Genomic DNA, 26,066 nt, shown 5'->3' with positions numbered 1-26,066 from the left:
ACATTATTGTTACAAAATTAAATGGTTACCAATATAAATTAGGTTGTTAGATAAAGTACATTTTGGAATCCAAACTCAGTTACTGAATTGATCATAGAATTTTAGCGAAGTTTATGGTTGTAAACACGGGTCTTGTCGTATGCAGCTATTGAGGACATACCGCATCGCGCATGCGCGGATTTCTCGCTCCAAGTGAACTTTTTTTACTATAGATTACATAGAGGCATTTCAGAAAAATATTAATATATCGTTTTTTAGATAAAAATTCCAAAATGTATGCCTCTGATCAGTAAATTTAACATTTCTTTTTTTACAATATATATTTCTTATAATTTTTAAATGAAAATTAGTTTTGTCATTGTTTAGTTGAAACTTACACATGAATCTCCTTCATAGTCTTACCAAATTATTAACAAAACGATTATTTTGACAACTTCAATGTGAAATAAAAGCAATATTACGTAAAAATCTCCAAATTTATGCCTCTGACTATCAAGTGTAGTAACTTTCCAACACATTGGTATACATTTGACAGACTTATCGGCTAACATGATCAAACAGAGAAATTTAGGCCTCAGATTCAAAATTACAACAGATGTATTTTGCACAAGGACATATTACAGAGAGTAGTGGATGCTTTCAAGTGTTAGCTTTTGTATCTGTTCAATGAGCCGCGAAAGCCTTCAACTTGTTAGTTACCCATGCCCCGTTCCCAACAAAATATAAGCTGTCTTTGCACTGATCAGCCTGACCAGAGCCAATTTGTCGGTCTGTGACTTCATAGCGATATTTTCCATTTTGAATTTTTAGTTTGGTTCGGTTGTAAAGGCCAACTAAGGCTTGTATTACCATGTCGTAAAAACATAATGGTTCTAAATTAAGACATTAGTGCTTGACAGTGCAGGGACATCTGTAAGGAACGACAACTCTGCACCGAGATATCTTCTATAATGTGGGAGTTATCTTTCTTCATGTTGAATATATGCCGCACGAGGTCACTGTTAAAGGATTCGGTTGATACGCCATTTTTGTGGCGTAATAACTCGAGGTAAGTGCAATTTGAAATAGCAGCAGACGAGGCTTAGTCTACTTTCTGTTTGTCCGTAACTGTTGGATGAACGTGTATTGTTCAAACGAATCTTTGTATATATTAGCAGTTCTAGAATGTGGAGCGGTATTTTGATGTGAAATATAGAGATAAATGGCTTGTTTTCCTTTCACTTTCCATGACTATAATTGAAAATGTCACATTCCCATTCATAAATCCGTGAGTAATTGTGCGTTTGTAATGCTAATGGTCCAAATCTAACAAGTTAGAAAGTATGCATTGGATAATTATGCCTAAAACGCCAGTTGTGGATAACGAATAGGTGGCATATATGTTTTACACTTGGGCACAAATTGTACATGTATATATATTTATTATCAATGAAGTTAATTGCAAGGAATCTATTTCTTCTGTTAATTTCAGATGACATTATGTCGTAATCATATACTAAATTAGTTTCTTCTGTATTAAATGTCATCAAAGAAATGTCAGATCAGAATATATGTACAATCGATGTATATTCTGTGTGGAAAATATCATGTAACAAATCAAAAACAAGACAAGCAAAGCAAACTTTACAATTTGCCAAGGATGTACAATTTTTAACAATATTGATATTGTAAAATGAAGGGACTGCTTGTATCTCTTCATATATGAAGCTTCAGTAGATAGATATAAATTAAATAGTTGTAGCCTCTTTTTTATATCATTTTTCATCAGAAGTTCATACCTTATCAATTTTTCAAAAGGAAAGAAAAAAATAATTCAACATAGTAACTTTTAGACAAATTATTTCTCAAAAAAACTAACAGAATATACAGTTTTATCTTAAAAGTATATCAAGGGAAAGTAAAACAGTGATGATAAACAAAGGTAAGGAGTTCCTAAAACAAATGTGGTAAATACAATGGATGATGTATATCAATGTCTGTGGTATAACAATAACATGAAAATAGAAAAAAAGACTGCATTCAGCAATGGGCAGAAAAGGGCATATTGTTTGTATATGGTCTTTTAAATGAAAATTTGTCATTCTTATTTCTTGAAATAACTACATGGATTTTCCCTGCATAAGTTCATATTCCTTGGTTTTGCCCTTCTGATTTTGGGATCAGAAAACCAAATTGATCCACAGGGGCCCACCTTGGATTTGACAGATTAAGAGTATTTTTCAAATTTCATGTAATAAAGAGCAATATTATTTAAAACTAAGTAATGACAATGTATCAAATTTAAACTTTTTTTTAGTTATTGCATGTGTGCACTGAAAATGGCTGGAAATCCTTCAAAACTTGAAACTTAAAGAGAATGGCTAGAGATGATGCTGATGGAGAGGGAAAAGATGACAAAGTTGATACAGGCAACAAAATGGATATAACTGAAGGTGAAACTGTCGGAGTAGATATACATGTAGCTACAAGTGGAGATGGCTTAATGGATACTGCTACAGACGAAGGCATTGATAATGCTACATATGAAGGAGTAGATACTTCAAGAGGTGAAGGAGGAGATACCACTATGGGTGAGAGTGAAGCTGCTACAAGTGAAACAGTTACCACTGACTATCCTCACAAGTCCACCGACCCCACCATCATTCCACTGTCTGACACTATTAGATTGAGCTACTGTAAAAGTTCCGAGTGTGGCTGTAAGTCTGTTCACTGTCCATTTTGTGACAAGTCACACTTTAAACCTGCCAAGCCTTCACGTGTGAGAGATCATCTGGAACTGAAACACTTCGCACACTCAGTAAAGTATGATGGTACGTAAGCAATATACATTCAAAATAGCTTCTCAGACATTCTACATTTGTTCTTATTTTTGGAAACAGGCCCTGTAGATTAATTTGTCTTATCCTTACAAAGGATTTGAGAGATAACAAAATACCATTCAATTCATCATACACTCAGATCTGTTTCAAAATTTAAATTCAAATCAAATTTTGATAGGAAATTATTTTTATATTTTGGTTAGTTCATTTTGATTTTGTGAACTAATAAACATCATTTAACAAAATACAATGAAAGAGAAATATTTTGTAAATGATTTCAGATATGACCATTGTGAAACAACCTATTCATTCTTGCATACTTTTCACATATGATCGTACAGTGATTATTTTTTTTATGCTACACGAAAATTTTCGGGGGAACACATTATTGCAGATTTTCCATCCGTCCTTTTGAGTCTGGAACATAACTTTGCCAAAAGTTAAGCAAGGATATTGAATCTTGTTGTGTACAGTGTACCAAATTCAGGGCCCTTGACCCCTCAATTACAGGGTTATTGCCCTTTGTTTAAAAAATAATTTGTCCAGAGCAGGACCTTGCTTGAATTAAAAATTGGGATGAAACATTATTGTATACATTTATCATACAATGAGGATGTACATTATACCAAATTCAGTGCCTGAAACCCCTACATTAAACAGTCGTTGCCCTTTGTAAAAATTTCCTGTCCAATAAAGCTGTTTTCGGGGAGCATTCATCAGTTTCATTAATACTCCTGTTGTTGTTTTTTCATGTTTTCCAGATATGATCATTGTGAAATGTTTTCGAGATTGTGGTGACAAGCCAAAGGGTCACTATCATTGCCCTAACTGTCCAAAACAGTTACTGAAAAGAAATGCCTTTCATTCTCATCTTGTCAAACATGTAAAAAATATGGTAAGCTTTATAGTTACAGTTTAGGAACAAAATATTTGTAAAGATAATTCTACGATTTGGAATCCCTGTTATTTTGCTGTGAGATTGTTGGTAATAAGAAACACAATAGAGGGTTCTAAAAATGTGTTATCCTCATTCAAACATATACGAGAGAGAGGAAATAGGTGCTGTTTTGGCTGATGTGAACAATTGAGATATTTAGCAAGGTTAACATTGATGGTTGTTATGAAGTTTTATTATAAATACTGAGTAAAGCTTAAAATATGTAGGAGATATAATTTGAGAAAAGTTTTGCTGTAAAATTTCATAATTTTACCCTGCTTTAAATTTAGGTAACTAGCCAAAATCAGACTGAAGGTAGCCTCATATATTTGATAATCAATTCAAGGTTGTTTAATCATAAGCTGAAAGAGTCAGGGATAAAGGTGTTTAATCATAAGCTACAAGTCAGGGATAAAGGTGTTTAATCATAAGCTACAAGTCAGGGATAAAGGTGTTTAATCATAAGCTACAAGTCAGGGATAAAGGTGTTTAATCATAAGCTACAAGTCAGGGATAAAGGTGTTTAATCATAAGCTACAAGTCAGGGATAAAGGTGTTTAATCATAAGCTACAAGTCAGGGATAAAGGTGTTTAATCATAAGCTACAAGTCAGGGATAAAGGTGTTTAATCATAAGCTACAAGTCAGAGATAAAGGTGTTTAATCATAAGCTACAAGAGTCGGAGATAAAGGTGTTTAATCATAAGCTACAAGAGTCAGGGATAAAGGTGTTTAATCATAAGCTACAAGAGTCCGGGATAAAGGTGTTTAATCATAAGCTGAAAGAGTCAGGGATAAAGGTGTTTAATCATAAGCTACAAGAGTCGGAGATAAAGGTGTTTAATCATAAGCTACAAGAGTCGGAGATAAAGGTGTTTAATCATAAGCTACAAGTCAGGGATAAAGGTGTTTAATTATAAGCTACAAACTTGTTTCTCTACTTTCTGTTGGATAAAGTGCAAATTGACCTGGACTTATGTGGAAATACATATGAGGAATAATAAAGGTATATAATTCAATTAAATACTTAAATGGAAAAACATATTCAAACTGACAATTGAACACAATGATCAATGGAATGTGACATTATATTATGGTATATTATCACTTCCATTAACATTTTTTTATTTATATACATTTTTGTTTTTGTTTCTGCGCCAGAAAAAATCTCCAGATTTGGTGACGGCTCCAGATGATAAACTGCCTTCTAAAATAGTATTTCAAGGTAACTGATATTAATTTTCTGAAGTCATATGTTAATAATTCAGGTTCATTCCATATTAGTGTAATGGTCAGGATTCATTTCAAGGATATTTAGTGTTTGAGACATAATCTGTGGTACTGAAATATGCTGCATTATTCCTAAATCTTCTTCATTCTGACAATAGACATTCAAATATCATTAAAGTTTAACATTGACAGTTAAAGTGCTTTGTGTGATGATGACCTTCAATTTTATACTGAAAGTTGTAAGATTATCTTTCAGAACCTTTGCACTGTCAATATATATTCTGACCACAAATTGTATGCTACAGGTGACACCCTTCAGTTGTGTATTGAAAATTGTGATACGAGCCTACAGGAACATTTCCACTGCCAGTACTGTGACCAAATTTTTGTGGACAGGAGTATGTTAATCACACACATGTGGAGATGCCAGACAGGAAAGATCAATGAGTATGCCAACACTAAACTAGGACAGGAATTGGATCAGTTAAGGGCAGACAACTCTATATCTGCAAACTGTTCTCACCCGAAAGATGTTCCAGACATCAAGGTATATATATTTGAATTGATAACAACTAGGTAGGAAAAAGATTGTGACATTTCCATATTTATACTTCATCAGCTGTTCAGCTTGGCGAGAGAGAATTTGTCATCAGCAGCTTCCTGCTGACTCTTCTTGTAAGAATTTAAAACTCTTTTGGTGCTTTCAGGAAGACTTTGCTTTTAGTTGCTTCCTTCCCAACTGAGCTAGGTAAAGTTTCTCTGAATTGCTTTCTACCAGCTCATGTAGGGAGAAATCTCTTTTGCTGTTCCTTCCAACTCAGCTAGGGAGAATTTCCCTTAACAGCTTTTCATCAATATTGCAAGAGAGATTTTTTTTTCGGCTGCTTTCTACCATCTCAGATAGGGAGAATTTCACTTCAGTTGCTTCAGCTAGATATATTTCCTTTTCAGCTACTTCTACCTACATTGTTAAGGTGAATTAATATTTAGCTGCTTCCTACCAACTCAGTTACAGGAGAGTGAGAAGTTTCTCTTCATTGGCTTCCATGCTGACATGGAGACTTTCTCCTTATCCCCACAGACATATATCTGAACTCATTATCATTTTACCGTTGATTGCTACAATATCAATACTATATACAGGCCCTCTTGGCCTTTTGTTTTATTCTTACCTCCATTTGATTTTGTTTTCTATATGGTATTGACTTTTATAGCAGTTTAAATCTGTTATAGATTTATTTGAGTTCACGATTGAAGAATTGTTGTATAGATGACCTGATATTTTGTAAGAATTGTGTAATTGTGTTTGTCACATGATTTAGATATACTTATCTTCCTTTGGCAGTGGCATGTGTCTATTGTACGGAGTGTTGCAGACATTCCAGTAGAGAAATGTGAAGATTCATCCAGTGAGTTTGGAGGATATTACCATTGTGCTCTTTGCCCTGTTCACAAGTTTAAACCTACCACTGAGGATCATCTCCAGGCTCACTACAACCTACACTGGAAAAAACGTATTCCATATAAAGGTATCATTGTGTCAAAGTCGGCGAGAAAATCTTAAGAATAATGTATCAAGTTAAGTGAAAGGCAAACCTTTATCATAAACTTTCAACATATTATCCTCAGGTAGAGAAACCTCTATTTAGTTTGTTTTTTCATTGTTTTCTCTGGCCTGGATTACCTGATATACTGCCTACCCTTGTTGATGTCTGTTTGTCTATAGCTAAGTTTCTGTCCTAGAGCCCCACATCCTGATGTACTACCTACCCAGAAGCTGTTGGTGTCAGTTTGTCTAAGTTTGTGTCCTAGAGCCCCACATCCTGATGTACTACCTACCCAGAAGCTGTTGGTGTCAGTTTGTCTAAGTTTGTGTCCTAGAGCCCCACATCCTGATGTACTACCTACCTAAAAACTGTTGATGTCTGTTTGTCTAAGTTTGCGTCCTAGAGCCCTTTGTCCTGATGTACTACCTACCCAAAAACTGTTGATGTCTGTTTGTCTAAGTTTCTGTCCTAGAGCCATACGTCCTGATGTACTACCTACCCAGAAGCTGTTGGTGTCAGTTTGTCTAAGTTTCTGTACCTAGAGCCCCACATCCTGATGTACTACCTACCCAGAAACTGTTGATGTCTGTTTGTCTATAGCTAAGTTTCTGTACCTAGAGCCCCACGTCCTGATGTACTACCTACCCAGAAGCTGTTGGTGTCAGTTTGTCTAAGTTTCTGTCCTAGAGCCCCACATCCTGATGTACTACCTACCCAAAAACTGTTGATGTCTGTTTGTCTAAGTTTCTGTCCTAGAGCCCCACGTCCTGATGTACTACCTACCCAGAAGCTGTTGATGTCAGTTTGTCTAAGTTTCTGTCCTAGAGCCCCACATCCTGATGTACTACCTACCCAAAAACTGTTGATGTCTGTTTGTCTAAGTTTGCGTCCTAGAGCCCTTTGTCCTGATGTACTACCTACCCAAAAACTGTTGATGTCTGTTTGTCTAAGTTTCTGTCCTAGAGCCATACGTCCTGATGTACTACCTACCCAGAAGCTGTTGTGTTACTTTGTCTAAGTTTCTGTCCTAGAGCCCCACATCCTGATGTACTACCTACCCAGAAGCTGTTGATGTCAGTTTGTCTAAGTTTCTGTCCTAGAGCCCCACATCCTGATGTACTACCTACCCAAAAACTGTTGATGTCTGTTTGTCTAAGTTTCTGTCCTAGAGCCCCACACTCTGATGTACTACCTACCAAGAAGCTGTTGGTATCAGTTTGTCTAAGTTTCTGTCCTAGAGCCACACATCCTGATGCACTACCTACCCAGAAGCTGTTGGTGTCAGTTTGTCTAAGTTTCTGTCCTAGAACCCCACACCCTGATGTACTGCCTACCCAGAAGCTGTTGATGTCTGTTTGTCTAAGTTTCTGTCCTAGAGCCATACGTCCTGATGTACTACCTACCCAGAAACTGTTGGTGTCAGTTTGTCTAAGTTTCTGTCCTAGAGCCATACGTCCTGATGTACTACCTACCCAGAAGCTGTTGGTGTCAGTTTGTCTAAGTTTCTGTCCTAGAGCCCCACATCCTGATGTACTACCTACCCAGAAACTTTTGATATCAGTTTGTCTAAGTTTGTGTCCTAGGTCCCTTTGTCCTGATATTCTATCTACCCAGAAGCTGTTGGTGTCAGTTTGTCTAAGTTTCTGTCCGAGAGCCCCACATCCTGATGTACTACCTACCCAGAAACTTTTGGTATCAGTTTGTCTAAGTTTGTGTCCTAGGTCCCTTTGTCCTGATGTACTACCTACCCAGAAGCTGTTGGTGTCAGTTTGTCTAAGTTTCTGTCCTAGAGCCCCACATCCTGATGTACTACCTACCCAGAAACTTTTGATATCAGTTTTTCTAAGTTTGTGTCCTAGGTCCCTTTGTCCTGATATTCTATCTACCCAGAAGCTGTTGGTGTCAGTTTGTCTAAGTTTCTGTCCGAGAGCCCCACATCCTGATGTACTACCTACCCAGAAACTTTTGGTATCAGTTTGTCTAAGTTTGTGTCCTAGGTCCCTTTGTCCTGATATTCTATCTACCCAGAAGCTGTTGGTGTCAGTTTGTCTAAGTTTCTGTCCGAGAGCCCCACATCCTGATGTACTACCTACCCAGAAACTTTTGGTATCAGTTTGTCTAAGTTTGTGTCCTAGGTCCCTTTGTCCTGATATTCTATCTACCCAGAAGCTGTTGGTGTCAGTTTGTCTAAGTTTCTGTCCTAGAGCCCCACATCCTGATGTACTATCTACCCAGAAGCTGTTGGTGTCAGTTTGTCTAAGTTTGTGTCCTAGGTCCCTTTGTCCTGATGTACTACCTACCCAGAAGCTGTTGGTATCAGTTTGTCTAAGTTTTGTCCTAGGTCCCTTTGTCCTGATATTCTGTCTACCTTGTTGATATCTTTTTGTCAATGTTTCTGTCCCAGATTACTATATCCTGATATGCTACCAACCTTGTCAGGGAACAGAAGAGGATGTAACCCAGTCAAACTATCATTACCATTGCCCTGTGTGTGGGGAGTGTCGTAAGAGAAGGAACTGCTTCCTACATCACCTGCGTATCTGTAAGGGTAACAGAGAATCAACCCATAGGTAAGGGTCTGAACACAAGTATAATGGGTGATAGGATGGTTCAGTGGTAACAAACTTGTCTTTCACCAAGGTGGAGGGTTTCCAATTCCTGGAAGTGAAAAGTATGGGGTTTCCTGCTAACCACATGTGTTTTCCCTGGGTACTCCTACAGTGAGACACACCTACTTCTAACCAGGATTACAAGAGTGATTTATATTAGTTGGAATTTTTTTTTTTTTTTTGCAATTGTTGTAAAATAAATGGAGATTAATTTCATTTGAAACATAATGTGTGACACCCATGAACAGAAATTTGATATTTATCAAGACCAAACTATAAAGTAGATCATCCTCTCTTAAATCTTTCTAGCCCACAATATTCACTTATTTTGAGGAAAATTTCTTTTCATGAGAATACCATCAAATACACCTACTACTCCTGATGGCAAGACAATGTTATACTGTAGCAAAACAGCTGTAGTTCATCAACTTATTATTAAAACTCCTTCTGGAAAAACCTGTACACATTCGCTGTTCCATCTCGGATTGAAGTACTAGGGAAGTGCTACAGTAACAGTTAAGTTAGGGTATGTGTATGATAAACTACAGAAATGCTATGGTTATGGTACTTTGACAGCAACACTACAAATGTTCTACAGAATTGTTATGGTAGTATGATGCAAACGGTACAATAGTGGGACTGAAATGCTTTGAAAGTGCAAATTTGTTTCATCAATAAATGATGTGTTTTTGATAAAAAGCAGAATATGTTTTGATTTTGTAAAAAACATGAATACTTTTGCCACAGTCTACTGAAACACTGAGTATACCAGAATAGCTTCTTGTTAATAATATATGTAAAAGAAAATTACAGTGATTTTTATAAATGTCAAAATGATAACTTATTATCTAAGCCGATAGAGGTGACCATTTTAAGTCAACTGTTTGGTCACCTACAAGATACAATTAAGCAGCTCACACATTTGGTTGTTCTAATCATACGGTAAAAATAAACTCATGATTAAGTGGTTTTTACCTGTGATAGATGACCTTATACAGATATTGGGTAAATAGATGAAAAGGTCGTGATGGCCGGGGTCATGTATGCTATGCAGGTATCTGACACACCTGGATACCGATACGATGACTACATTGAGAAACCTACCCATTGCTGACCAATAATTAATGTATAACACGAAATATTTTGTAACACACAGCTGATAGGGTAATGAGTAGACTCAATGGCAACTTCTTACTGTATGCCAAGATATTTTTTCTGTGGTGGTGGTTGGGAGTGGGGGGTAACCCACAGTGTTATCAGTTTATCAGTATTGTCTATTTTATTATTGTGGTAGTTGGTACAATTAAATCATTATGTTGAAATACATCATGATGTAGAAGGATTTTAATGATTATTTTGTAATATGAAAATTACGATCCTTAAATTTTTTACCAGAACAGTTTGCAAATGTATTTTGAGTGGGAAGCCGTAGACTAAGCTAGGTCATTACTATAGTAATGAGAAACTAAAAAGAATAGGAAAACCAGCACTTCAATCGTTTGAAGTTAAAAAATTAATGTCGTTCGTTATTCAACAGAGAGGTCCTTCCTATGTGGTGACCATGTAACGTGGATTTAAAGGCTTCCCAACATCCAACAAGTCATCTTTTTGGTTTTTTTTTGACAAAATTGTACTTGAGTGCATATGAATGTTATAAGTCATTCATGATGAGGACCCCCAATTTTTTTTTTCAATTTTTTTTTACATATTTCCATATGTTTAAAATTCACATAAATTTCCTCTTTGTTTATGGAATATGTATTACTTGCACATTTCTTTAATATTACTAAAAATCTCTACACTTTCTTGATGTTCCAGGTTTGCAGTCACAAAAAACAAAGACAAAAATGAGGATGAAGAGTTCTTGCATGAGGCTGAGGTAGCTGTTGAATCTCTGACTAATATGGAAGCAGTGGTCTTAACTGACTCCTCCATCGAAACTCCTGCGATTGGGGAGGTGGCTGAGAGAGAGTGTGGTAAGGAAAATAATATGTGGTAAATAAGCAGCATTATATCCAGTATTTAGGTTACTGAGAGACAGTGTCTTAATGGAGATATCATATGGTATAGTTCACATAGGTCACTTTCCACTGAGTGGTCAAAATGGATGGACATGCTGAACCTACAAACGCATAGACTGGGAACGAAGCTGGACTGGGGAATATTTGGGATGTGCAATTTGAGAGGACGAGTCATACCTATTTGAAACTAACTACCTGAATATCATTAGTTTTCAGAATTTCAGAATAAAGCAGTGTCTGTATATGCACATATTTCCAGAAATGTTATGCTATAAAGTAAAACTTAAAATGGGACATTTTCTGTTGGTTCATTCTGTCTGGGAGTAAATTCCCCAACTCTGCATTTTGGGCTGTACTTGTTATGTTTCCAACATCCGATACAGGTGCAGTCATTAATCATAGAATAATTTTCGACCACCCAAACCATTTCAACGGGCTATGCAAATGCTGCTTGTGAGACAGTGTTGTAAGACAGCAAATCTATCTTGTAGAAGCAGTTTTATATTTTGGTAGTAAGAAGATGTGGTAACATGAAAGCATAACAGAGCTTTATATTTTTTTTACTATATGTAACCAGCATATCATGTATGTCTGTAGTAGCTGGCTGTTTGATTTAATTGTTCATCAAAATGATTCTGTTTTCACTGACTGGATACAGTTGTAAGAGAGGAAGATATCTTGCCTGATCCTCTGGCAGTTGAACAAGCCCCTGTGATAGTTGAAAATTTCCCAGAAAATGCTGAGACCTGTGAAGATATTTCTTCTATTGACGTAAGTATCAATAGACTCCAGACTGGTCTATATAAACTGTTGTAATATACTGTGATAAACAAATAACTTCTGATTCTATTGATATAGGTATTGGAGGAGATCACACAAACACAAGTCATGAAAGCAGATTAACACAAACCTATACATGTATCTACTCATTTGGTTTTTAGCTCACTTATCTTATAAAACAAAAGGCCCATACCCATCATACCGATATTTGGCTGGTAGTGTGCTGGGATGAAGTGCTACCAAATTTATTGAAATAAATGACCTTGACCTATTTATAAGATCACAGTGATCAATTGTGTTAAAATTATTAAACAACTTCATCTTAGTAATCATCAGGGTGCTGATATTGGGTCTGTATTATGCTGGTATGAAAGGCTATCAAGTTTGTTTAAATGATTGATCTTGACCCACTTTCAAGGTCACATTGGTCAAATGTATGGATATTTTTTTTTAATTCTTCTTTTCCAACAAAAAATAAAGCCTTTGTCATGGTGTTTGTGTTCTATCATGCTTGAAGAATTGGCTTCCAAGTTTACAGAAATTCATACAAAAAAAACAATGTTTTGTGTATAATCTTCAGCTTTTTGGGCCTCTTGTTAGTTATGTATTTAAGAAAACTACCACCATTTTGTGATAATAGCTGAGTTAAGTTTGGAATATCGTGTTAGATATTTGACATCAACACCGCTCTGTCGTTGAGGCGTATAAATGTTGGGGTTGTTAATGTGGTTTTAGGTATATGAGAAAGTCACTGCCACCTTGTCAAGAAAACTGATAGAAGCTTTTGACCAAACAACTATGGATGATATCATAAGTAAAATGGCTATGCAAATGGATTTATCTGTTGGCTGGTCACCAGGGATCTCTTCTCCTCAGTACACCCTGAGTGGTCGCCTGGAGGACATTGTACAGGCCAAGCATCAATTATACAAAGTAAGTTCCATCATTACAATATTATTTATATTCAATTAGAAGCGTTTATTTTTGATATTTGGGTTGCAAAGTAGTAACACTCCCACCTTCCACCTAGTCAAACAGGGCTTGATTCCCCAATTCGTTTTCCATGGGTATTCCAGTTTCCTCCGACAATAAGAGGCATTGTGCACATTTCAATCTGGGTTAACCTTAGTGATAAAAATCTGCTTGTTTCACAATTGTTGTAAAACTCTCATCCATATGGCATTGAAGTTGACAACAATTACTGCCATTTAGAAAATCTTTTTATTTCTACTTCAACAGAGTGTTATGTTAAAAGAGGACTTTCACAAATAATTGATGTTAGGTCAACAAATGGTTATAGATTCATTTCGGACCTGTGCAGCATTCAAGATGGCCACTATGGCTGCTATCTTGAATATTGTGCTATCTTCATGTTTCCTTGAATAAAAAGTCATAAATTGGTGGAGATGTTAAGACCAGGATGCCAACAAAGTTTTGTTGTTTTTGGCAAACATTCCATTGTGGAAGTCATGGTGGCAGATTTGTTATGTGATTGCACAACCACAGTTTTCCAGAATAGCATATATGTTAACTTTTCAGGTTACATGAGTAGGATTAACCCTTTCGGCGCTGTAGGCGACTAAAGTCGACATGCAGACAGGCCGCCATAGGCGACTTTAGTCGACAATTTTTGCCATTGTTTTTGGATATTTTCCGTAAAATATTTGGCGCTGAGCTGTACATTGTGAGAAATATTTGGCGCTGAGCTGTACATTGTGAAAAATATTTGGCGCTGAAAGGGTTAAGCTCAAGCTAGCTAGGATTGACATTGAGATGGTGTTGACCAAGTGATTAGGGTAAGAAATTCAATATGGCCACCATTGTGAAAAAACTCATTTTAAACTTCTCAAGGCCCACAGGTGGTATTGAGCTGAAACTTTGTAAGCACGTTCAAAATCTCAAATCAAAGAATCAATTTTAATCTTTGTCAAATGGGGATGTGAATGATTTTAGCCCACAATCGTCACTGGTCCATCAGTTTAAACAATTCTTTTTATCACCATTCTTGTCGATGAGAAGTTCTGGCCGGACCATGCTCAAATTTCAAGTTGCATTTTGATATTACTGCTATGTTATTATACTATTATTGTTTGATACATACCAGTATGTAGGTTTCTCTTGGTCACTCATTGTGGGACTGATCAGAAAAACAAAATGGCTGAGAATCAACCATCTTAAATTTTGTCAGTTATACATAACGTCATTGCTATTTGTTGAAAAGTTCTGGATAGATAATTCTCATTTGTAGATTTCCCTTTGTCTGCAGTTGGACATGCTTTGATTTGCTACTGTTCAAGAAGAAGAGAAAAGAAGGGAAATGATAAATCAAAAGATACATGTTGAGGTGGTGGGGGGGGGGGGGGGGGGGAGATTCATAAATAGAACTTTATGATGGCTTGTTTTTTTTGGTATTGATGTAACATTACAATGTTTAGTGTATATTGACAGCCCCTTGCATTGTTGTGTATTGTTATTGCTTTGTTGTGTTTCAATGTATTGTTATGTTTCAATGTATTGTTGTGTTTCAATGTATTGTTGTGTTTCATTGTATTGTTTTGTTTTCAGTGTATATTGAAAGTGCATTCTCCGGAGACTGATTCAGTAGAACTATTTAGAAAGGATGAATCTCAAGGTTTGTATTATCCATTTAAAACAAGACTTACTTGTAGAATTTATGATGTGCTGTAATTGAGCACTCAATATGTTTGTAGAATTTATGATGTAGACTTAATTTTGTGATGTGTTTCCATTATGTTAAAAAATGTATATTAAACCCAGACTTTCAGAAATCATTTTCTGGATGCAATTTTGAGCTGTAAAATCAAATGAATGTTGCATTTTCATATTACTGCTTTCTTATTATTCTAGTATTGTTTGATTCAATCTTAAACAAATGAACAGGAAAATTTGTTTTAAAAATGCTCTGAAAAATAACAAAGAATGCGTGTGCATGAAGAGATGATAGAAAAGTAGTGGAAATGAAAGTTTTGAATTCTACATATTCTGATAGATGTTATGAAGAAAGAATTGCAGTAATTTCTTGTTTTTAAATTACTTTCTAAAAACGCTAATATCTGTCCACAGTTTTAGGTCTTCCTTTGATCTACAAGCAGCTTCAAGTTTTACTAGCTAGTAGAATCTTTACAACATGTGTGAATGGTACAAGTGGCTTACCGGTATATCTAGGCTTTTTAATTTCACTAAAGAAACACTTCATTTGCATTCCCACTGACAATGCTGCATTACGTACAAAAAATAAGTGTAACTTTATATAGTTTGTACAAAAGAAAAGTAAATAGCACTTTTTTTATACAACTTAAGAGTTATATAGAGCCAAAAAAATCAACTGCATCATACAGCTGTTTTGCCCTTCTAGTACTCATTAGTGATGCTAAGGGCCTAAATTATGAAGCCTAGGAGGTGACCTAACAAAATCCAAGGTGGTTGAAAGAAAAGTCAAAATCTTAATGGGGAGGTGCAAGTAGTCCATTTCTTAAGACATGGAAAACAAGAAGAGAAGCTTGATAAAATCATCATTATATTGATTATACACAGCTCTTGTTTGTTGGATTCCAAATATGTAAAAAAAAAATCAAGTTGATTTGACAACTTTAGTTACTGAAAACCTTCATATCTTAGGGGTTATCATATCTTAGTACTTTTCACACTTGAGATATTGCTATAAATTATCGTCGTGCTAAGTGTACTTTCTGTTTGTCATAAATATAACAATTATTATAAATGTGAGGATTCGTCTTTGACTTATTTGTTAAAAAGATATTTCACTAATATTTGATTTGACAAAATAAATATGCTTGCGGTATTATAAATCATTTTGAACCAGTTTTAATATTGGAGTAAGGTATGCCCATATATGGACAAAGGATAACGCATCAAGCCAGGCTCACTCATATTGCTGCTAGAATTTAGTAAATTGCAAACTATAGTAAAAGTTAAGGAAACTAATTTTGTTATGCTCAGAGTAGATAGCGTTTAATTCAAAGACCATTTTTAGTATTTTAATACTTTAAGAAAAGTTGTGTAGATGTATTGTAACAGAAAATTAACTCTTCTCGTAACAGAATAATTTATCATTTGATCATCAAATAAGCATATCCTTATTTTTCTTCTTTCCCTACAGAAGTTTCGAAAGATGATGAAACAAATACAGATAGTTTAGCAATGATAGGACAAAAGACGGAGAACGAGCAAGACGTCAATATGGAAAATGCTGTGAACTCAAAAAGTCTTCCAATGAAGAGAAAACGTGGTCGTGCCAAGAAAACTTCCAAACTGCAACAAACACAGAAAAACTCTTACTTATCTAAAGAAAGCTGTGTAGAGAGAAATTTATTGAACCAAAGTATAGACAGTATGGATCATATTCAGTTACCAGTGAAATCTGAGACAGGCTCCTCTGCAGAAAAGCAACCCATTACTGGGAAAAGAAAAGCAAATTCACAGAATATCGATGAAAAACCAAATATTCATGTAGATTCTGTTTCTACCGTAAGTTCAAAGCGATACTCCACCAGAGGGAAAAGACTTGATTTTTCTGCCATGGTAAATGGGAGGAAGGGATCCTCAGAGGACAACAGCAATTTATCAAAGAAAAATGATATAACAGATAGGAATACACAGGCTAGAAGCAAAGAATTTCTTCCCCAAACAGATAAAAAGTCATCAGTTGATTTGACTTTACTTGAAAAAAACACAACCACAAAATTAACTGATGCTGATTCGGTTTTAACAGCAATAGGGAATCCTGAACCAAACCTTCCTGTTGACAAAAGAAACAAGGGTGATTCAGAAGATATTTACAGTAATGTTGATGAAGAAATTGATGAGATGATGATCATCCAAAAGAGTGCTTCTACACCTTTGACAAAGCGAAGAGGTGACAACATAGCACATATTCCTGCAATAGTTTTTGAAGATTCCATAAAACTCGGAAGGAAGTCTTTGGGTTTTTCTTATACAAATAGAAATGACAGCGATATGCAAATTACATCAGATGGCCAGTATTTAGAGAATGAGATACAAGTCAATGTAGCAGGGGAAGATTTCGGTGATGATGGTGGTGTGAGAGATAAATGTAATTTATGTGATTTCATTCCAGATAGTTTTACTAGCTTACAACATCACTTGTTAGATATTCATCAAACACACTGCCCCTTTCGCTGTGACATATGTGAAGTAATCTTTCAAGATGAATCAGCTCTCGAAAATCATTTGCATCGAAGACACCAGCCATTTAAACAAGTCCAGAAATCGATAATAAATCCAGAAGTTAAACGGAAATCCGAGTTTGAGAAAAATCCAAATAGAAAAGAGTACAGGTGTCTGAAGTGTGACTTCAAAACTTTCCGTTTGAACTGTTTGTATGCTCACCGGGAATTTATACACAATGACACCCCAGTATGTGAACATTGTGGAAAGACCTTTGCTCGATTCATGCACATGCAAACACACATCCAGGCTGTCCACACAAAATCAAAATCAGCTGTGTGTCACATTTGTGGCAAGAATTTTGACCATGTACGATACATGAAGGCTCACATGAAGCGACATTCTGACAGCAAAGACTATGCATGTGAAATATGCAACAAAAGGTTCACTGAGCGTACAACTTTGAAGGGACACATGGAGATCCACAAGAAGCCAGAAGAACGATCCTACAGATATGTTTGTGACTTTTGTGGAAAACGTTTCCTCAATAAAAACACTTATTCTGATCATCTTAACAAGCACACAGGAGAAAAACCATATTCGTGTGATAAGTGTAACCAAAAATTCACCTTCAAGAGTGTACTGGACAAACACAAACTTTTCAAGCACACCACAGTTAAACCATTCCCATGCCCAATTTGTAGAAAAGCCTTCAAAATGCAACGTCTTCTTAACCAACACCTTGTTACTCACACAGGCCATAGTGATTTTGTTTGTGAAGAATGTGGAAGGTCATTTTCCTGTAAAAACACCTTAAAGAATCACAAGCCCAAATGTAAGGGAGTTGTTTTGAGACAGAAATCTGGGTCAAATGTGATCCTGGTCCTAGCAGAACAGGGCATGAATCAGTCGGAACAAGTCTCTTTATCAAATGCAGTGATGTCCCTGGATCCACAGTCATCCAATATGGAAGCTACACAAATCCTGACTCCTGATGGAATTGTGCAACTTGAATCTGCCCAGGTCACAGATAGTTCTATGACCGAAGAAAGCGAACCAGCTCTGTACATATGTAGCGAGTGTAATGCAGTGTTTGAAACTTTCCAGGAAGTAGAGACTCATGTTTTAATGGGGCATTCAGATGGATCTGTAAAAGATAGTGGAATACTCCAGCCTCAACCTCTGGTGGATAACACCATTTCAACGTCAGGGAGTGATGCGACGTCGACTCATCCTATAATCGACATCCAGAACGGGTCTTCTATGTATATCAGTGAGGTGGAAGCTTCCGCACTTGTTAATCTTGGTGTCAAAGATCATCAGAGTATTTAAATTTAATTGTGGTAATTGCTATACATTATCTGTTTTAGGGAAAAATTAAATCATTATGTTGTATTAATGAAAATTTATTAATTATTCAGTTTGTCATCTTTTCAATTATAACATTTCGGTTTGATTTGTCCACTACTGTTGTTCAGTTTGAATTGAACTTAAATTCATCACATCTTTGTGTATAAGTTACTGTGAAAATTTTATACTACAATAAATAATTTGGCATCAAATTGTATAAATTTCCTTGAAATATAAACCATATTGCGTTAATAGGTCTGGCCCATGTCAAAGGCATCATATCACATGTCGATTTAGTGAATCAAGAGTAAGTTGCGAAGGTCTAATCTCGGTCCGTTCTTATCGTTGCATATGAAGACTTAAACTAGAGACAAGGATTGTACAAAAGATACACAATTGGTTATATGGAATACATGTAACGAATAATAAATTAAACTTCACCCTAGGACCATTCGTCCCTGTAGGACTTGTCCAAGATGCGAAAGTATAATGTGTAAAAATCTGGAAGGCGAGTTTGGAAGTCTTTCCATCCTACCTAGAGATAGCTTTGTCTGGCGTTGCATATCGTTAGGAGAAACTTAATGGGACTATAGACAACTGATATTATCACAATATTTATACTTTAGAACACGAAAACATTAAATTACATTGATGTATTGAAAAAAAACCCTCTAATTCAAAATCTATGAAACGATCGAAAAAACATTTTCAAAGACCAGGTATTACGAAAGTATAAGAGTCTTTAACTACATCCACGGCACCATGTAAATCTTGATCAATCCATGTAATGTCACGTTTTCAAATGGAAATCAAGTTACTAACGATCAATGCACACGTCTTGCATCATATTATACTATTCCACAATATGATGGTGACAAGAAAACTTTCCAGTGGTATTTAGTAATGGATATAAGTGTCCTTAAAGGTTTAATAACGTTCCTGTGCTATTCCTACAAGAATTGAAAATCAAAAGGCATGACAATTCTTTTTAATCAGACCCATTTTTATGATTTTTTTACAAGGACGCAGCCACATCTTTCCTACAAGCTGTATACAGTAAGTCTTTCGATTTAACTTAATTGATATAGGATGTTTAATCTTTAAATAATGAGAAACTAATTTATCATGTCCATGGTAAAGAATTCACCGGATGTAGGTGGTAATACTGGAGGAATCACTTTAGATTTGTCATAAAGCATAATGACCCCTTAATATCGCAAGGTTTATACCAGCTCTACCCTCCTCAGTTGTTTGGATTGACGGAAATATATCTACCTACCTTGTCCAATGTCAAATCTCGTTAACCTAGTGCAGTGATTATAGTGTACTCTGATCAGGTCTAAACAAGCTCAAGCAAGGATCTTCATCTATTTCAATATCCATTGGATTTGTAAACAAAGAGAAATATAACATACAAGTGGAATAAAACGTGCCTACGATACACAATGGACATCTAGTCCAGCTCTTACGGTATACAATACATTCCTGTAATGGTTACAATGTACAAATACAGCACAAATAATATCACGTGATATATGGCACGGTCAATGAACAAATACGGCACAATTAATGTCACGTGATATATGACACGATTCGTCATTACATTTAATTTACCAAAAAAAAAGAGGATAACCAACACGTTTTAAAGTTTTATATTTCGGCCAAGATCCTGGATGGATACCATGAGGTATTTGATAGAGATCCTTAGTGTGTAGTAAACAGGACTATCTGGACTGATGACGGCATCATACCGATCGAAACACGTCGCCGGATGTCCATGAGGTTGGATGTTGAAAATCTTTTATCTACCTGATTTATATTTAATTTACAGATGTACTCAATGTTTTTATACCTACCCTAACCACAAAAAGATAGCTTTGATTAATCTTCTAGGGATGTAAATAATGCAAAATATTAAAAGACACACAAGTGAATAGTACCTTCTCATAATTTAGAGTGAGATACAGTAGAAGCAAACAATGAATTTAACTACATCATACATCTGTTAGGTCCTTTGAGAATTTGTCAATGATGCTACATCATCAATCTATTTCATCCTTTGAGAACTTGTCAGTGATGCCGTGGGCCTAAGATTTGAAGCATAGGAGGCGACTAAGGAAAATCCAAAGTTCTTCTTACCTTGATGTCACCCAATGCTTCTCACTTTGTTGTACACAGCACTGACTGCTATGACTTAAACGGCGTCGTTGTCACCATGGCAATATTTTCCATAGTTCAGTTTCATGTTGCAAGTTACGTTATGTGATTTGCTAACGTTCCTGTAGGACCTATCCTTCACTTATTGTCATTAAGTTAATATACACACTTTGTCATAAGTTAGGGACAACCCATATCTTAGACTGGACCTAATTTTGTTTTCTGTATTAGAAAACAGTGACAACTCGCCATGATTTATAGGAATGTTTTTTAGCATCTTATGAAACTGCTATATGAAGGGGAAAATTACGGAACCGGAAGTGCATATCATTTCAAAAGGACACGCTCAATGAGGCATTCCCAACTTTTAGAAAAAAAATTGATGTTACTTGTCTCTTATTAACAAATACATCAAATCACCTAAACTTATTACTTGAAGAATAACTTATCAACGAGTTCTGGTTTGAATATGGCGGTATCAGGTAAAGCCACAATGCTTTTTGGTACGACCGAGCGCCGACGTTTGTTCAGAGCAAAACACTGTCACACCTGGATTAATGTAGCACATAGTTCGACTGTTTGGCGGTTTGAATCTATTGCATTGATTTGTGTGAGTAAATGGGTTCATGTCTGATGACATTGCAGGTCACAGGGGTACCTCGTTCACTTCTTGTTGAGGAGTCTTGCACAAGGCGGATTCTGTGAAGTTTGGCATGACATCCATTAGGATAGGCTGATCTGTCAATGGATGAGTATCTGACCGCGGAACACTTCGGATCTCCATTAGGTCTGAATTGTTTTATTACTTCATTTTTTTTCTCTGCCTTTGATGTATTTTTCACGTTGCTCCAAAGATGAAGACTATTAGCTCCCACAATTTAAATATGTTGAGTCTACAAGCATACAGACAACACAACATAACTAGAAGATACTAGTCATGGGTAACTGCAAACACAGAAGCGTCGATAATTGCCTAAACAATGGACACAAGATGAAAACACCATTAAAATATCACACAATTGGAAACGTCGCGTGAAGCATCACCCGAAATGTCTTTCGATTGTTCAACTAATATTATCGCCATCCTCAACCTCATCCCTTGTTGGACCGTCGATAGCTTCGGTCAAATGGTACAACTGGTGTCCGTTAGGCAAACCGTCAAAACGTGCTATAGTTATAAATCACAGCAGTAGCAGGTGAAATTGTAACGAGGAATACGGCTTGTTGAATATCCTCTAGCATTCCCACACACGGTCGATGGGCTTCAGATCCGGTGAGCGGCCAGATCAGTCATATTAGTTGAATTAACTCTTGCTCTGGGTGCTGCTCAGCTACCTGTGTTCTTTGTGGCCAAGTATCATCGTCTGTATGGATGAAGTCAGGTCAAATACATCCAGCGTAGGGTCTGGCATTGGCATCAATGATTTCATCACAGTGATTCCGGGCCGTAAAGGCACCATTCTGGTAGAGAGGGAGGACCAATCAGCTCATGCATCTCCACACCACCACTGCACCTCCGCCATACTGGTCACATTCCACCTGCCTGTAACCTCTCTCCATCTTGCTAAGAAGCGCCTGATGGTGAAGTAGAAACAGAACTCGTCAATACAAAGATATAGCGTTATGTTTATACAAGCTAGCTTCCAACAATCTGATGTCATTATACATTCTACAGTCATTTCACCATCGTCTGGATCGCCTTTCAGCGATATCTGAAAAAAAAACCACGCAACATATGCATAAAATTAATTTCCTCTACAATCTGAAGAACGCTTGATTAGTGGTCGAGGATAGGACATAGCTTTTTGTTACTTTAATCCGAATACTTGTCAATCACTTAAACGAGTGTTGCGTAAACATTTTCAGCTATATGTGATCACACGCAGTAGTTCCTACTTTTTCAGCCATTGGTTAAACGCCACCAATGTAGTGGTGACTATTGACGAAAATCGGAACCTATGCTAGAACATTGAAATATCAAACCATGTTGTTGTGGTGTTGTTCTATATAATGATATTTGGACCTATAATACAGAATCCACAACAGACAAATTACCAGGTCAATATCGTGGTAGAAATATACAAGATAAATGAATTCATTTTTTGCATTTGATGGCCCCTAAAATCACAAATCAGCATGACATTCTGTGGGGGAAACGTAACCAATAGTTTGGTTTGTATTTTGTAAAATCTACTTTTGATGCAATATTACCTTTACGTCAGATATTCTATTATGATTTTTTTAGGATATCGAAAAAGGGAGGCACACTTTTTCTGTTATTGACGTTTATTTTGATAGTGGTCGCGCGCAGTCGTCTGCTGAATTCAGATTATCATGGCTTCGTTTGAGAGATTTTCTTATTAAAATGTAGACAGGCGTCTACATCCCATAATTATCGTGCATCATGATTGGACAAACAGGTCGTTATGTGGAACGAGAACCAAAAAATAAGAAGTGTTTGAGTATTTTTTTTTCCGTTCGAGCGCTGGTCTGGTTAGTCTAAGTTACATGTAGCTCTCGGAAGGGGTTTAACATCGGGAAACTGTTTTCATGGTTGACTAAACAACCCACACAAAATGATTGGGACATCTCACATATTCGCCCAAAATAGAACGAGAATATATATATATATACTGAAATTAGAATTCTTTTCCGTGATACAGGAGATAATTAGCAAAGTGTGAAAAGTATTCATATACCGTGCAACCTTTCGCTGTAGTTTATACTCGAGTTTACGGGCTATATGTTTGAATAACTTGGCGCTGTATTTTCTATACAGCTGGGTAGACTTATATACACCACAGTGTCTCTGGAAGTAGTCACATAAAACATCATTCACTACTGCATCCTTTGAGGTAAGAAATTACTTTGTGAAAGTCGGCGTATTATGACTTTGAAGTGGTTTCGTGGTTAGATTAACACTATATTTTAAAGACTTGACGCTTTTAGTACATGATATGATCTTAAGTAAGAAACATGTATCAGTTTATTTCAATAATTGATGACACGGATTGAACCGAAAGCGTACAGAGCGAGGAAACACTGGAACTTTGATTGGGGGCGCTTCTTGGCTGAGGAGGTGGTGCCATACTTTTCAAATTTGATTGGGAGGAATCCAACACAAGTAAACAAGAAAAAGTATTCTTAAAGATCCCATTATATAATTGCTGTTTTCGCATAGACCCAATAAAATTAGAGCAAACTGTGCACGGAAGACTAACACAGAGAACGCAGAAAAAAGGAGACCAAGTGTCACCACGACGACATCAGCCATATAAATCTTGGTCGCTCCGACCAAGTGTCACCACGACGACATCAGCCATATAAATCTTGGTCACTCCGACCAAGTGTCACCACGACATCAGCCATATAAATCTTGGTCACTCCGACCAAGTGTCACCATGACGACATCAGCCATATAAATCTTGGTCACTCCGACCAAGTGTCACCACGACATCAGCCATATAAATCTTGGTCGCTCCGACCAAGTGTCACCACGACATCAGCCATATCAATCTTGGTCACTCCGACCAAGTGTCACCATGACGACATCAGCCATATAAATCTTGGTCACTCCGACCAAGTGTCACCATGACGACATCAGCCATATAAATCTTGGTCACTCCGACCAAGTGTCACCATGACGACATCAGCCATATAAATCTTGGTCACTCCGACCAAGTGTCACCACGACATCAGCCATATAAATCTTGGTCAATCTTAGTCACTCCGACCAAGTGTCACCATGACGACATCAGCCATATAAATCTTGGTCGCTCCGACCAAGTGTCACCATGACGACATCAGCCATATAAATCTTGGTCGCTCCGACCAAGTGTCACCACGACATCAGCCATATAAATCTTGGGCGCTCCGACCAGGTGTCACCACGACATCAGCCATATAAATCTTGGTCACTCCGACCAAGTGTCACCATGACGACATCAGCCATATAAATCTTGGTTACTCCGACCAAGTGTCACCACGACATCAGCCATATAAATCTTGGTCACTCCGACCAAGTGTCACCATGACGACATCAGCCATATAAATCTTGGTCACTCCGACCAAGTGTCACCACATCAGCCATATCAATCTTAGTCACTCCATAACAATAGGTCTACCAACATCAGTCAGGTCTACACCAAAACAACAAACCAACATCAGCCAGGCCTACACCTAAACAACAGACCAACATCAGTCAGGTCTACACCAAAACAATAGACCAACATCAGTCAGGTCTACACCAAAACAACAAACCAACATCAGCCAGGCCTACACCTAAACAACAGACCAACATCAGTCAGGTCCACAGCAAAACAAGAGACCAATATCAGTCAGGTCTTCACATAAAGAACAGACCAACATCAGTCAGGTCTACACCAATAGACCCACATTAGTCAGGTCTACACCTTCACAATAGACCCACATCAGTCAGGTCTACACCAAAACAATAGACCAACATCAGTCAGGTCTACTGCAAAACAATAGACCCACATCAGTCAGGTCTACACCAAAACAACAGACCAACATCAGTCAGGTCTACACCAAAACAACAGACCCACATCAGTCAGGTGTACACCAAAACAATAGACCAACATCAGTCAGGTCTACTGCAAAACAATAGACCCACATCAGTCAGGTCTACTAAACAATAGACCAACATCAGTCAGGTCTACACCAAAACAACAGACAAACATCAGTCAGGTCTACACCAAAACAACAGACCAACATCAGTCAGGTCTACACCAAAACAATAGACCAACATCAGTCAGGTCTACACCAAAACAATAGACCAACATCAGTCAGGTCTACACCAAAACAATAGACCCACATCAGTCAGGTCTACACCAAAACAATAGACCAACATCAGTCAAGTATACACCAAAACAATAGACCAAAAACAGTCAGGTCTACAGCAAAGCAATAGACTAACATCAGTCAGGTCTACACCAAAACAACAGACCAACATCAGTCAGGTCTACACCAAAACAATAGACCAACATCAGTCAGGTCTACACCAAAACAACAAACCAACATCAGTCAGGCCTACACCTAAACAACAGACCAACATCAGTCAGGTCTACACCAAAACAACAGACCAACATCAGTCAGGTCTACACCAAAACAACAGACCAACATCAGTCAGGTCTACACCAAAACAATAGACCAACATCAGTCAGGTCTACACCAAAACAACAGACAAACATCAGTCAGGTCTACACCAAAACAATAGACCAACATCAGTCAAGTATACACCAAAACAATAGACCAAAAACAGTCAGGTCTACAGCAAAGCAATAGACTAACATCAGTCAGGTCTACACCAAACCAATAGACCAACATCAGTCAGGTCTACACCAAAACAACAAACCAACATCAGTCAGGCCTACACCTAAACAACAGACCAACATCAGTCAGGTCTACACCAAAACAATAGACCAACAT

General features: G+C 36.9%; 1 protein-coding gene across 1 annotated transcript; it reads left to right on the top strand.

Moving 5' to 3' along the window:
* Positions 1 to 1,012: 1,012 nt before the first annotated feature.
* Positions 1,013 to 18,606, top strand: LOC132548677 (uncharacterized). The gene is made up of 12 exons (XM_060212558.1): positions 1,013 to 1,048; positions 2,297 to 2,810; positions 3,581 to 3,714; positions 4,917 to 4,980; positions 5,291 to 5,532; positions 6,331 to 6,514; positions 8,937 to 9,102; positions 10,960 to 11,117; positions 11,821 to 11,933; positions 12,678 to 12,875; positions 14,508 to 14,574; positions 16,084 to 18,606. The coding sequence occupies exons 2-12, from the start codon at positions 2,357 to 2,359 to the stop codon at positions 18,441 to 18,443; spliced, it is 4,140 nt and encodes a 1,379-aa protein (XP_060068541.1). The 5' UTR covers positions 1,013 to 1,048; positions 2,297 to 2,356; the 3' UTR covers positions 18,444 to 18,606.
* Positions 18,607 to 26,066: the final 7,460 nt, after the last annotated feature.

This window comes from Ylistrum balloti, unplaced genomic scaffold (assembly GCF_031769215.1).
Source record: "Ylistrum balloti isolate Yb309-2 unplaced genomic scaffold, AGI_CSIRO_Ybal_v1 Utg370024, whole genome shotgun sequence".
Classification (NCBI taxonomy): domain Eukaryota; kingdom Metazoa; phylum Mollusca; class Bivalvia; order Pectinida; family Pectinidae; genus Ylistrum; species Ylistrum balloti.
The sequence above is the reverse complement of the archived record's forward strand: the minus strand, read 5'-3'. Positions and strand labels throughout refer to the sequence as shown.